This window comes from Leiobunum rupestre, chromosome 1, assembly GCF_980474605.1.
Source record: "Leiobunum rupestre chromosome 1, qqLeiRupe1.1.hap1, whole genome shotgun sequence".
NCBI lineage: Eukaryota > Metazoa > Arthropoda > Arachnida > Opiliones > Sclerosomatidae > Leiobunum > Leiobunum rupestre.
This window is the reverse complement of record NC_143384.1, coordinates 27,499,602-27,512,752: the sequence shown is the minus strand read 5'-3', so window position 1 is coordinate 27,512,752 and position 13,151 is coordinate 27,499,602. Positions and strand designations below refer to the sequence as shown.

At 33.3% G+C, this 13,151-nt stretch overlaps 2 protein-coding genes across 3 annotated transcripts; both read left to right on the top strand.

The window, feature by feature from the left end:
- The first annotated feature begins 864 nt into the window (after positions 1–864).
- LOC149962026 (uncharacterized) lies at positions 865–10,114 on the top strand. Of its 2 annotated transcripts, XM_090174367.1 has the most exons (15): positions 865–1,054; positions 1,118–1,206; positions 4,807–4,865; positions 4,924–5,001; positions 5,125–5,154; positions 5,288–5,311; positions 5,983–6,006; positions 6,066–6,210; positions 6,298–6,350; positions 8,728–8,784; positions 8,884–8,931; positions 9,011–9,037; positions 9,101–9,139; positions 9,209–9,287; positions 10,006–10,114. In XM_090174367.1, the coding sequence occupies exons 1-15, from the start codon at positions 960–962 to the stop codon at positions 10,044–10,046; spliced, it is 888 nt and encodes a 295-aa protein (XP_090030493.1). In that variant the 5' UTR covers positions 865–959; the 3' UTR covers positions 10,047–10,114. The 2 variants fall into 2 exon arrangements, with proteins under 2 accessions (XP_090030493.1, XP_090030575.1); XM_090174449.1 differs by lacking the exons at positions 5,125–5,154; positions 5,288–5,311.
- LOC149962025 (uncharacterized) lies at positions 10,072–12,407 on the top strand. The gene is made up of 7 exons (XM_090174562.1): positions 10,072–10,264; positions 10,393–10,430; positions 11,486–11,545; positions 12,035–12,058; positions 12,125–12,151; positions 12,219–12,245; positions 12,323–12,407. Exons 1-7 carry the CDS (start codon positions 10,072–10,074, stop codon positions 12,365–12,367), a joined length of 414 nt encoding a protein of 137 aa, XP_090030688.1. The 3' UTR covers positions 12,368–12,407.
- The last annotated feature ends 744 nt before the right edge of the window (positions 12,408–13,151 follow it).

The window sequence follows — 13,151 nt, the reverse complement described above, 5'->3', positions numbered from 1 at the left end:
TCGGGATCTCCCGGGGGAAAAAGCGAACCTTTGGTTTTTAAGCCAGAGGGGTAAAACATCTAAGGAAGGAAGGCCCACTTCTCACTGCCTCACTCTCTCGCGTTCTTTCAGCGCGGAACTACCTTAGTTTAAGCTCTGTCTTTGAACCGTTTTTTGGTAGTTCAAGATGTCGTGCGGAGGCGATTTTTGTAATTTTCAACAGTGTGAACGTTTCAGCTAGTGACTGTGACTATCCGTTTTGAGATAAGACCAGTTTTTTCCTAGATAGGACCTTATTTCCGTTTTGAGGTGTTGGTATTTTAGCCTATTTTTAGGCTTAGCATATTTTTTATCACTTGCCGAAAAAGACGTTCAAATCGCGCGCCGTTGGCTGCTAAGACTATTAACGCTGGGATGGCTGTCTCGACGATTTTCAAAACTGACTTGTTTACTAATGATATTCAACTGAAAATATCCTAAGTGAACTCGAACAACTTCAATGTTCTTTCATTTCTTCCAACTCGAATCTACTTCAACTCAAATTCATCAAACCCCAACCGATGACAGAAACAATTCTATTTTATCTAGAACAATCTTTCATTATCCGGTTTTTTATATTGTTCATTCGATCGTCACACTGAATTTGCGTATTCATGTTATTGCAAAATTGATTTAATTGAATGTATGCTAATATAAATTTGATCCTGCTAAAAAAGCATTCTTATACTCGCTCTCATTTATTATGAAACTAAAAAACAAATGTATAAGAAATTTTCCATGACGAGTTTTTGGTATTTTTACAATAAATCGATTATTGTATAGTTTAGTTATAAAAATAAAAAAAACTTGCATACACAATACGGAACAACCAGGTGAATACACAAAGGGAAAGTAGATAAGCGACTAGGCACCTGAGCCAAAAAGGATGAGTAGTTGAACGGCAAAACTAAACTTCAGCCGTCGCGTTAAACAGGGAAAATATGGGTCTAGAAAAGCTGCCGTTTTTAGTCATTCTAATATCGATAATTAACTTTAACATTCAGACCACAAATGGCCAAGCCACAACCACGACCAGGTAAAGATGTCTTAAACAAAACTTTAATAAGCTAAGATTTAATGCTACGATTTGAAAATTAAGCGCGGTTCAATCGGAAGTCAAGTACGAGGAACATCACCGTTTAAGACTGTGCGAAATCGCGATGGACAATTGCGACTCTGACATAATCGGTAAGTTTCCCTTGAAAAGTACTGTGCCTTTTAATTGTTAAGAGTTAACACGTTTAGTAGCTGTTATAATTGTTTTAACCCTGTAACGCTTTTCTACTACTAATATCTAAGGCCTATAGGTGCCTAGCGTTGACATATACTACTACTATGCTACTAGATTAAAATGGTTCGTAAGGACGCTAATGAATTATTCAATAAGGACAAGTTTTTGCCATACCCAGATTCTGATTTAATGATCAACTACTAAATTTACTATTAGACAAACATATCGAATCGAACTACTAAATAAAAACCAAACAATACCGCTAACAAATAAAATACTACTATATCAATTTACATGACCCCCAAAATAACTACACGCAGCATGCACTCGACCAATGCCAGACTACTAAAAATGCGCGGTCTACTATATACACGAATTGCGCCATATAAAAAGTACTCATCACTATTCTTGATTATCGTTGGTCTCGAGACTTGAAAATAAATGAATAAGGTAGATGCGAGGAAAGGGTTCGTAGAGTTGAAGAGACGAGTTGAAGGCTTGAGACGTTGGAGATACGATGAGGCTACTACTATTGTCTACGAGGTGTCGTGGTGGTGATGGGCAGAGGAAAACCATGGTCCGGCGATAACTGCTCAATGGGCTGGAGACATTCATAGATTGCGACCGGCGCGAAAACTATGTTCCTTTTCTTAAGATCATCCTTTACTTTCAGTCCGGAGATACGGTTCCTCTTCTCTCTCTCTTTTCTTCTTGTCTCCCAGTTTTGTTGTATAGGCCACGTGACTTTTTGGGTCCATCCTGATTTTTTGCTACATGCCGAGGGACGTAAAATAATTGTTTCCCTAACAAAATCTAAAAGAGGGGTAACGTATTGAAAAATATTCGTTATAACCCCTTGAATAAAAATAATTCATTTAAAACAATACGAAATTGTTTAAAATAACTCCTGTGACAATTCATTGAAACCAAAGTAAAGTCTTCAATAATTTATAAATTAGAAATAATTTAAATTATTTTTTCTTTAAATATATATAGTCACAAATTAACAAAAATTGTCTGTTAATTTACGTATAATTACTTGTATACAGGATGCTTTTATTCCCCCCTTTTTGGCTCTCCGTTGCTATGCAACGCGTTTTTAAATTTTTAATGTTTAGGCTTAGCCAGATTTACCGCACGGTACTGATGAGTTCCAAATAGAACGAAACCGGGCTACCGTTGGAATTTCTGGCTATTTTATTTAGTCTTTATGTAGTTTATTACTCGAAGATCTATTTGATCCGAGATTCGCGTATTTTGGTTTGCTCGAAGACCTATTGGTACGAGGTATTTGTAAGTTTTTTAATTTCTTTAAATTTGTTTAGGGTTTAGCTATTTTATCCCTTTTAATTATGGACTAATCTACTTTTTCGCGTTTTTTATCATCCTTCGCACAGTCCATAGGTTGTTTCTTCTAACTGCTTTTATTGGTTCGGACAAGTGATTTTTTTACGAAAACTACTTCAGGTAGAAAATTTGTAGAGCATCATCTGAGGTTAACGGTAATAGTTAGTATAGGGAGCTGTTGGCTCGAACGCGTGGCATGCAGGGCTTGTCACCACCTTCCTACGCATTGCAACCCGGCCACCTGAATTAAGGGCTTCAAAAGTCGCTTGATGACTTAGGCCTAAGGTGGTGCCTTGGGTATTAGCCTAGCTGATTATTATTAGTATTAAACCTACGAATTCGTTTGGTTTGATGAAAAAAAAACCTAAAACGTTACTTGAAAAAAGTTGGGCAAGCCAAAATATTTTTTTTTTATCTGGGAGAGCCTTAGTCGTGCACTGTTTAACGAAAGCGTAGCTTTGTTATTTAAATTTTCAATCATTATTTTTGTTGCGAACATTTTTTAGACTTTAAAAAACTGGAAAAAGGGTTTTGAAAAATCTAATCTCAAGTATATTTTTGATATATAAATGGAAGTCACTTTTTGTTTAACATAAATCGAATTATGGTTCCTTATTCAAGAGTGGAGCGTACCGAAATTTTTGCGCTGTACTTCGGAGAAGGTGTCCGAGATCCAAGTAGAGTGTGTTAGTATTTTAAGTGTGACATCCAAACCGAAGGCCGTCCCTAAATACAGTAAATCAAGTTGTCACTGACTTTGAACAGTTTGGTAATGTAGAACCTTTATTTTTCGTGGATGGGATCAGTCTACTTTGGTCTTTGAAAACCCAGTTCTTTCATCTTTTTCCACATACTATTGAAAAAGTTGCGCGACCGCGAGTGCTGATTTAGGTTGCAGTAAAAACCGTGTTTGGAAACTTTTACGTAAATACATGTATATGTACCATCCATACAGAGCTCCTCTTCACCAAGGACTGATTCAATAGGAATTTTCAAATCGTTACGCCTTCTGACACTGTCGGTTCAATGCGGTTAACGACGATCCCCAATTTACGCGTCATGCTCTCTACACCGACGAACGTTCTTTTTCTAGAATTAGACCATTCAACCATTAAACTAATCACATATTTCAGGACGGAAAATCTCACTGGGGATTCGAACATCATCACCAAGTTCTGTTCCGAGCTCAAACTTGCGTTGCAGCCGATGAGGGTATATTAAACCATTGTTAAGCGTGTTTGAAATAAATTATTGTATTTATTAAACCTGAATCCTGTTTTTGAACATGCAAACTATTCTGCATGTGTGGCACTTACATTTTATTAAAACTAGTACAGGTATTCCTTAATTGGAAATTTCATTCGATTCCCATGATACGTTAATGAGTATCTCTTTGATCAAACAAGGTTTTTTGACTGCCCAACTTGTCAATCTTTCAAGTCGCGTTTTTCGGTGAATAATAGATATGTTTCTACCGAACTAAAGATATTCGTAGGTTTTAGATGATGCTCTAGAAATTATTAGTTCACAAAATTGATCTAGCACCTATAGGGTGAAAAGGTGAAAAATTATTTTTTCTAAAAAAGTGGGAAGCTATTTTCATAAAACGTGTATTTACTTTACCATAAAAATTTAAAATTTCTACTTTAAGCAGTTTTTGTAAAAAGTCACGTGTCCGAAAAAAAGAAACACCCTGTAAATAACAGCCCAAAATTTGGGTTTTTCTGCTTATCAGTAATATTACTTTAAGCCATAAGCAACAAAGTAGTCTTACGTATTTCACTTTATATTCTTCCAAAGCCATTTCTTTTAATAGTCTATTTCGCTAATGACCAATTAAATCGCAACGTGGCGAAGGATTAAAAACGGTCAGGTAATGATGGTCAAGATATTGCCTTTTTTGACGCCGGATTAACCAAGACCCATCCAAAATTGATAAAATTTTATGAGCGAAAATAAACTAATTTTATTAATATAATGATAAATTGAATGCTAAAATTGGAATTTTAACACTCTCTTTGTTTTTGAAGGCAGCTATTTTCAAATTTGAGATTTTTTTACTCGTGTTTGCACTTATTTATCAAAATTAAATTTGCCTGGGATTAATTTCGTTCAAAAAGATAGTAGCAATCGTTCTGTGACCGACTGTAATAACATAAATCATTATTTTGTATTATGTTTCTTATGTTTATACTCGCTTCGTTTTTTAGAAGAAAGGAAGGATAACCAGAATCACTATAAAAATTTCAGCTTGTCAGGATGTTTAAAGGTAAGGAACTTGTAAAAGGCCCTTTTTTTTGATAAAAGACTTTATTTTTGGCTTACAGATGTCGGAGAGAGCCCAACAGCTTAGCGAGAAATTTTGCAAAATCACCGAGCCCTATTTAAAGATGGACCATAATGACGTAAATAATTAATTTTTTTAACGATAATATAAAATTAAAACCTTAATTTATGTCACAAAATTATTTCCTATTATAAATTATACTTAAATCACAAAAGTAATCTAAGCACAACGTATATTTCAGACGGAGAAAAGTGATGCTGAACTGGCCAAAGTATGACAGTTTATTGTACCAATGTTTATTTTTCCGTGACGTAATAAGCGCCATCTCGACCAAACATTTTAGTGAAATATAATTTAGGATAGACTTGTGATAACTCAAATAATAAGAGTGTTTGTGGTTTCAGGTTTGCAAAATTGTAGATATGAAGGTAAATATATATCTGAACCTCTTCTGTTGATTAACACCAGCAAAAGAAAATGAGCTTTTAATAAGTGTATAAAAATATGCCATCATTAAAACCAGGAGACATGACTAGGAGTTCACAGCCGGGCGCTTTTCCCAACGCGCGCTGTCAACGAAAGACGCGTCGTTCCCTTCTCTTACTTTTACCCCCCCAAACCGTGGTATCTCCAGTCTCGGAGATGAAATATTTTAGTGACGCTCTCTAGCGAGGATTGTGGGAACTATCGCTGAAGAAAAAACCAGTAGAGCCGCCTCAGCGTGAGCCCGCGACCAGGGTATTTTTTTCTCACAGAGGGCACAATGTTGATAGTATAGTATCTCACGCGACGCCGAGAAAAAAGAAAACGCCAGAGAGAAAATTCGAGGGGTGGATAGAAATCGGTAATTATTGGGAAAAACGGGATTTCGGTTCACGACGCCGGGGCCCATTCACCGCGGCAACCGCTGTCAACTCCTAGTCATGTCTCCTGTTAAAACTCAAGAGAGGTTAACCATTTCTCTGTTTGGAACTCTGGACTCAAAATATTAAACTGGTTTTAAGATTTCAATATAAATGTTGAATAATTGATTATTTTAATTCTTGTTTTTTTTGCTCATTTTGCATTTAATTTCAAATTATGTTTTTCCTTTCTTTAGGAAGTTGAGGAACTAGATGATTATGTAAGTTGCTAAATAAGAAAATTAAGCTCAAGTAATAATATTTAAAAAAATGTTTTCAGGAGTTTCCACGTGTCTTTAACGAAACACAGTCGACGCACATTTGGTGCGAAGAGATGGTGCATAACCACCGTGCCCGAGACCTGTGCAATTTGAAACAAATGACATTCCATTGCAATCATCAAGTACCTGTACCCGTGACGGAAGGTACGATACTTTTGCTCTTAATGCGACAGAAAGAAATAAGCATGCATAAATAGTTTTTTTTGTAACAGCTCCATTAACCCATTTCAGCTATATTAAATGCATTCTCCAAAGCCAAACCAGAAGACAAACCGTGCTTTAATGTAGGTTCATAACTCCATTTAATTGTTTTTATGTATTTATTATTTAAAGTTTGCAATGTTGACGATTTTTAGCAATTATTTTAGTCCCCCTTTTGATTAAAGATAATCCTTCTCCCCTCTAAAAAATCAAGTCACCCCGGGAGATCGTCTTCCGACACGATTGAAGCAAACACCACTGACTTTTTTACTTCCTCCATTATAATTTTAAGATAGTAATTTTCCCAAAGTATTACAAAAAATAATAAGCTAAGATTATTGTTATTATTATGCCACCACGGCATCTATCGGCTTTTAATGCCTTTAAACAGATAGCTGGGTTACAATGCATATGAGGGTGGTGTCGAGCCGTTCATGCCATGTCAGCCAAAAGCTCCTTTCACTTACTATTATCGTTAACCTCTACAATTTTTTTGGAAAGATAATTCTGCAGAATTAGGGGGACAACCCCTTTAACCAGTGGGGAGTGAACTTGCAAACTCAACGCAGAAGGAGTAGTTCCAAGTTTTCACCCAGTTCCACAAGTTGGGATCGAATCAGGCTCCTCTTGCTGCGAGGCGAAAGCGCTAATCACTCCCCCACTTCACATTAATAATAAATATAATATAAATAATAAATATATTATTAATCTCAAATAATGTCAGTGATTTTTACGAACAAGTAATCAGATTTCTTGGGTTTTATTTCTGAGATAACTCAAGATAATCAATTGGTTGGATCCAACTAAACTTTTACAATATTAAATCACCCAGAAATCTGATCTCAAATGGTATCTTAGTAAAATATTTAAATCTCATTTAAATATGAGATTGAGGGTCCGTTCACAGATTAAGTAATTAAATACAAGTGTTACTTAATGTAACGGAAGCTGGGGTAGGGATTCACTTAAATGTTACGTCACATAGCATAATTCAATTACGGATCCTAAATTTTTTCTTATTTTAAGTTTAGAAAATTTGTTTGTCATTTATAATCGAAAAATAAGTTATTTATTATGATTAATAATTAATTAGAAAAATTAAGAAAAATTAAGGTTGATAATGCTTTTATTAGTCATGGAGTTGGGTATTTGTGATGTTATTTAGAGAATTAGGGTTTTTACAATTGTTACTTATCGTTTCGAAAAAGTTTATTTTTTGCATTACTTAATTAGTGAACAGCCCTTTATAGAATGCAATAAAGAACAGGCGCTTATATATTTTTTACAACATAGTCAGATCAGTTAACAGTAACAACTATTGGGCTTTAATTTTTATCTATATCCAGTTATCAGATCTAAGCTTAAATTTAGATAAAATCGTATTCGATTTATCGTATGTTGTTAGTTTGGGTCCGATAACGGAATTCTTATCTGATATTCGGTTGAAAGAACAACATCAATTAGCTTTATTATGTTTAAAAATTTATTACTTTATTTTAATGAAACTTCCTCTCTTTATAAAAAAATCCCTTCATTTCATTAAAAATTTACATAATTGATTTTATTACAAATGAAGGTTAACTTTATTGTATTTAAAATGAAATAAGTTTAATAAAGTTACTTTATTTTAATAAAAATTAAGGGAATGAATCAGTTACTTTGTAAATTAATTTTATACTCTATTTTATAAACCAAAACCTCTCGAGATTTTCAGTAAATACGTAAATTGATCGGTAACTGAGTATATTCAAATGTAAAAGTACGAATTTATTGGAAAATTAATGTCTTAATCGCTTGCACCGTGAATTCTTAGGCAAATCTATGAAATAATAGCTAAATAAGTATACTCTTCGGTAAATGAACGATTTCATTGGAAAATACATAAATTTATATATATAAATTTCATATATATTTATAAATATAAACATTCATCGATGAATGTTTTAGAAAATCAACGAAGTCACCAGCTGTGTATTGAATTATTTATTTTATAATTAATTTAATATAAATTCCTTGATTAAAATTTTAAAATCGATGGAGAAAAAGATTACAATAAAAACGGATAATATAATTATGTCATGTATATATAAAAAGCCTAATTATTCTTAATTTTGTTATTCTTAATTTGAATTAAAGGTGAGGTGTTGGAGAGAATAGCAACAAGAGGTGTCAGTTTGTAGTACTGGAAAAAAACTTTTAATCCCTCCTTCCGGCTTGAGTTTACGTGTTCTTTCGCCAATGCCTATAAGTATTTTCCCCTAAGTTTTTCGGTTTTCCCTTTTCTTAAAAACGTGTGGAGGTTAACGGCTATAGGAAGAGTAGGGCTTTCTTAGGTCAAGTACCACCACAGTCTTACGCATTCTAACCTGGCCGCTTGAATAAAAGGAATATCAAGCCGCTAGCTGACTTGGACCTAAATTATTATTAATTATTTTAATAAGTAAGACATTTTTTCAACAGGACTTCCTAGAAATGAAGAAATTAGATTTTGAACTGTGTCAACATTTTGCAAAAGCTGTAGGTTATGTAGATAATTTATTAAAAAAAATTTAAATATTTAAAAAAACTAAGCCCGTGTTTTCAAAATATTTTACTTCTTTATTGCTATAACAATAGACGAATGGGACAAATAAAACTGATGAAGTCGATTCCGCCATTACAAAGGTTAGCGTTACTGCATAATTTTAACAAAATCTGAACCTAATAACATCGTACTTCAAACATGTTCTTCGTAATTTCATAGCTTTGCCAAAAGGATATTTGGAAAAAAGTGAGTTTTTCATTCTTTAATAATTTGAACACATGGTAAAGATTAATTTTCCGGAACTCTCAGACGTGGACTCTTGAAATAGACCTACAGATGAAATCGTCGGTATGTGTCTGAATTTCTGAAATATTTCCGATATCGAACAAAAAAGTCATGAAATAAATTATCTTTAAGGCCTGTTATTCTGAAGTATTTCACTTGTTCTACGATATTGCCGAAAACGTCACAATGCAAGCTGAAACAACGACCCAAAGTAATAAACATTAATTAACAAATAAATTAGTTTGAAAACTTATTTGGTTTAATTTTTTCGCCTATTTTTTAAAAATTTTAAGTAAATCTCAATAAAGTATCGCTGAGTAACTTTACGTCTCGAGACTGCAATTTGTTAGAATAGACAAACCAGCTGTCAGGGAAAATGAATTAATATTAAACAAATACATAATCTAATAGAGAGATTAAGTTCATTCGGAAAAGCGTGTAGATAGAAAGGCTACTAAGCCTTTACTGTGCAGAAAAGAACACGTCCACACTTAAAGAGATCGTGTAGGGAATTAACGTCAACACTGCTACACCTGAACCTTACGCGTTCTCTATCTAGCTTAGCATGATTAAAGCCTTTATTGAAACAGTTGGAAGCGGTTCCTAATATTAGGAATTGGATCCACATAATTACAGTCCCTCGAATGATTGGTATTGATCTACCTGTATACTTCTTCATCTGTATTAAATATTAAACTAGGTAAATGAAACCAAAAACGTGGCCAAAAATATTAACCACCGTGTTAAAAGTAGCCAAGGTCACAAATAACTGAAAATGCAAACAATTTCTATAAAAAACTAGCAATACACGCTATCCATATTTATTCAACCTCATTAAAATCTTAATAAAGAAGGGGAAAATATATATATTGTTCTATGGGGGAAAAATAACGTTAGAAATATCATTAAGTAGCTCTTTTCTGTTTTAGTCAGGATCGACCAGAGTCTGAAAAACATTCTTCCGCGTTAAAAGCTTAGGTACAGAGCCAACAAGTATGCTTCATTTAAGAGTATGTCTAGTGACGTGTTTGTTAGGGTATGCCTTGTCTGGCGAAGCGTCCACTACGAGTAAGCCCGCTACTACATCAAACCTCGCCACTACAACCGCTAGGGTGTTTACGAAGGACGATTTCATCCGTGGTTGCGTACAGATTCTGAATAACTTGGACTACATCAAATCCCAACACCGTAAGAATTAAAGAGATTATTTTAATTAAAAGTTGCATTTTGTATTACAAATATCAAACAGAATGTAATTTGATATTGTTATCAAATTTATAATGATGATATTAACTTTTTTCATTTTCTATCAATAGCCACTATTAAAACACTTATAGACGATGAATGCTTGGATGTGAGTATAGCATTGAGCTGGGAATAGTATAACCAAATTCTTTATATAATATTTGATACAATGACTATGTTAAGACGGATTTCAGCGTTGCTTCTAATCCTCCCCATGCTCCAAAAATAAGCTCCGCATCCCCACCCCCCTAAAAGGAACTAAAGCACCTCGCTATCTCCTTCGTTACCTAAGACTGACGTATTCTGACGCCATTGAAGCGAACACTGGTGACCTTTTTCCTTCCCCCTTCCTCTCGTGTCGGGTGGGGGGGGGGGGGAATTCGACCATTATTCCAATGTAGCACCTCAACATAAACATTTTCCTTAAGAAAAACGAAATATATTCTTCGTTTAAGTATAATTATAAATATTTAATTTTTGTTCCATGGTAAATTATTTAAAATTTGTAAATATTTTAAAAAGAACTGCTACTTCATGGAGTTTTAAAAACATAACTATAAGTATTCTTGAAATATGCTCGAAGCGTTACACAAATTTCTACAAGCCTGAAGCTTTATAGAACCTAGGAACAACAAACACAGCACCTCACACAAGGAGAACGCAACCCGTCAAAAGTCATGCATTTTCTTGTGTACAATTTTCATTGGTTAGACGTTTTAGCACCCGCTGCCGTCGGAAGGGGAAAATTTGGAAATTGTCTTTTCCCCTTTCCGTAAAACGTTCAGCGTAAAGGCTCGTCCAATGAAAGTTGTACACAACCCTTCTCCTTGTGTTTGTTGCTCCAAAATAGAACGAAGGTGACGTTTTCTACTAGTCCTGTAAACTCGGAAAACATTACCAGCTACAACTAAAACAGACTGCCTGACCTATTTATTTTATTAATTTTACTCTAATCTCAAGGTGATTTTAATTCACGTGATTGGTAGCATTTTAATTATATGTAATGCACTATAGACGGCGTCACAGTCTGTTGATAAAAATATTGTATGCTAGGAATTTGTTCCGCGATTTCCGAACTTACTATGGGTATACTATTCCCGACTATATGGAGTATACCAAATGTAGATTGAACTTCAATCTATTCAAAATAATGCGATATTTCAGAAATATTTAGAATTGCGCAAAGAAGTCTTTCCCATAGCGGAGGCATTCCTCGCCACAAAGGTAAATTTCTTGTCGTTTATCGTTTCGAGTTAGGTCGATTATTCGTAACGGAAATTTATATTTAAAATTAAATTGGTTTCAAATTGACAACAATTGAGAATATATCAACTATTATAATAAATCATTATATTAATATTAAATTAAATTTAAGGAAACAAAATTATGAAGGACTATTTAGTAAATAAAATATTCACGATTTATCGAAATACCTAAGATGGTTTTACGACTTATATAAGATGGTGTTAAAAATTGGGAAATTAGAGGATTGTTGATGAGATACTACCTAAAATCTGCTAGCGGAGTGGGAAGCAAAACTCCTACGTTCTCAGTATTTAAAAACGTTCTTGATCCGATACCAAATTTTACCACAATGATTTATAGCAATTGGGAGATTTGAACTAATAAAATAAAAAATAAGCTACCCACTCGAAAACGTTTTTACAACTTACAAATCTCAAAAATAAAATAAATTGTTGTAAATTTTTACAGCCCAGTGAAGCCTCCAAAACTGCGGTTCGTTAAATTATTGTTGTTAGCTGAACTTATTTAAAGTAAAATTAAATTAAAATTTTCCCATAGAAGTGTGGAAGCGATGAAATTTTAAAGGTGAAATATTGTAAGTCAAATATTGTAACCGTTGGCATAATTTACCTTTTTACTTTTTCTTGTACAGTACAAAGAGAAATATTCATCCGTTTTCGTAAGATAATTATTATAAATAATATTTACGAAATAAACCAATTTAAGAGTTTTAACATATTTCAAACTTTTTTAAAGGCATGTTTCGTAAAAATGGCCAAGGAGTTTGGAGTGGATTTTTAAAACTGACAATTCCATTTTGTAATTAGACAAATTAAAAAAATATGTTGCATTAACGTGAAATTCGGCAAATTGTTTAATAAAATTTAGTTTATAGTTTTCAAAATAAACAAGTCACAATATTTAGTGGCAATTATAATTATAAATAAATGTAATTTTAAGTATCAAATTTAATTTTTTACTTATGATTTTTTATTGCACCAAATTGTTTAAATGTCTTTCCTTCCAAAAAAATTCAAACAATAGGATTCAACAACATGAGATTGAATTTATAGAACTTTATTGGTTTTACCAATGACGTCAAACTAAAACTGACCTTTTGTTTGAGAAAACATGTTTACGGGATTTCCATGAAATTAGTGTCGTGTTTTTCTCAAATGATGGATTACGTGTATCATACTTAAATATTTAAACACTCAATATCAATAGACGATTCATTACATTTTAGACAGGTTAAATCAATATTCAGAAAAGATTAATATAATGAGTTTACCTTATCCATTCTTAACAATTAGATACAAATATGCGACTGAAAATAATTTTATAGTGTGAACTGAGCTGAACGTTAATAAGGAATTTGAAGCTATTTATATTTTAAAAAACGTAAACTTAAAGGAAAAGTCCAGGTTTGGTAAAACTTGGGTCTATTTGAAAGATCATGTTTAAATAAACTCAAAAATATCAGTCGTAAAATTGTATCTTTTTTTAAGGACGAGAAATTAATTTTTAAACGAGCGAAATTTACCGCCAAGTGATCTGCCATTTTTTGTTTCGGGGTGACGTTTTA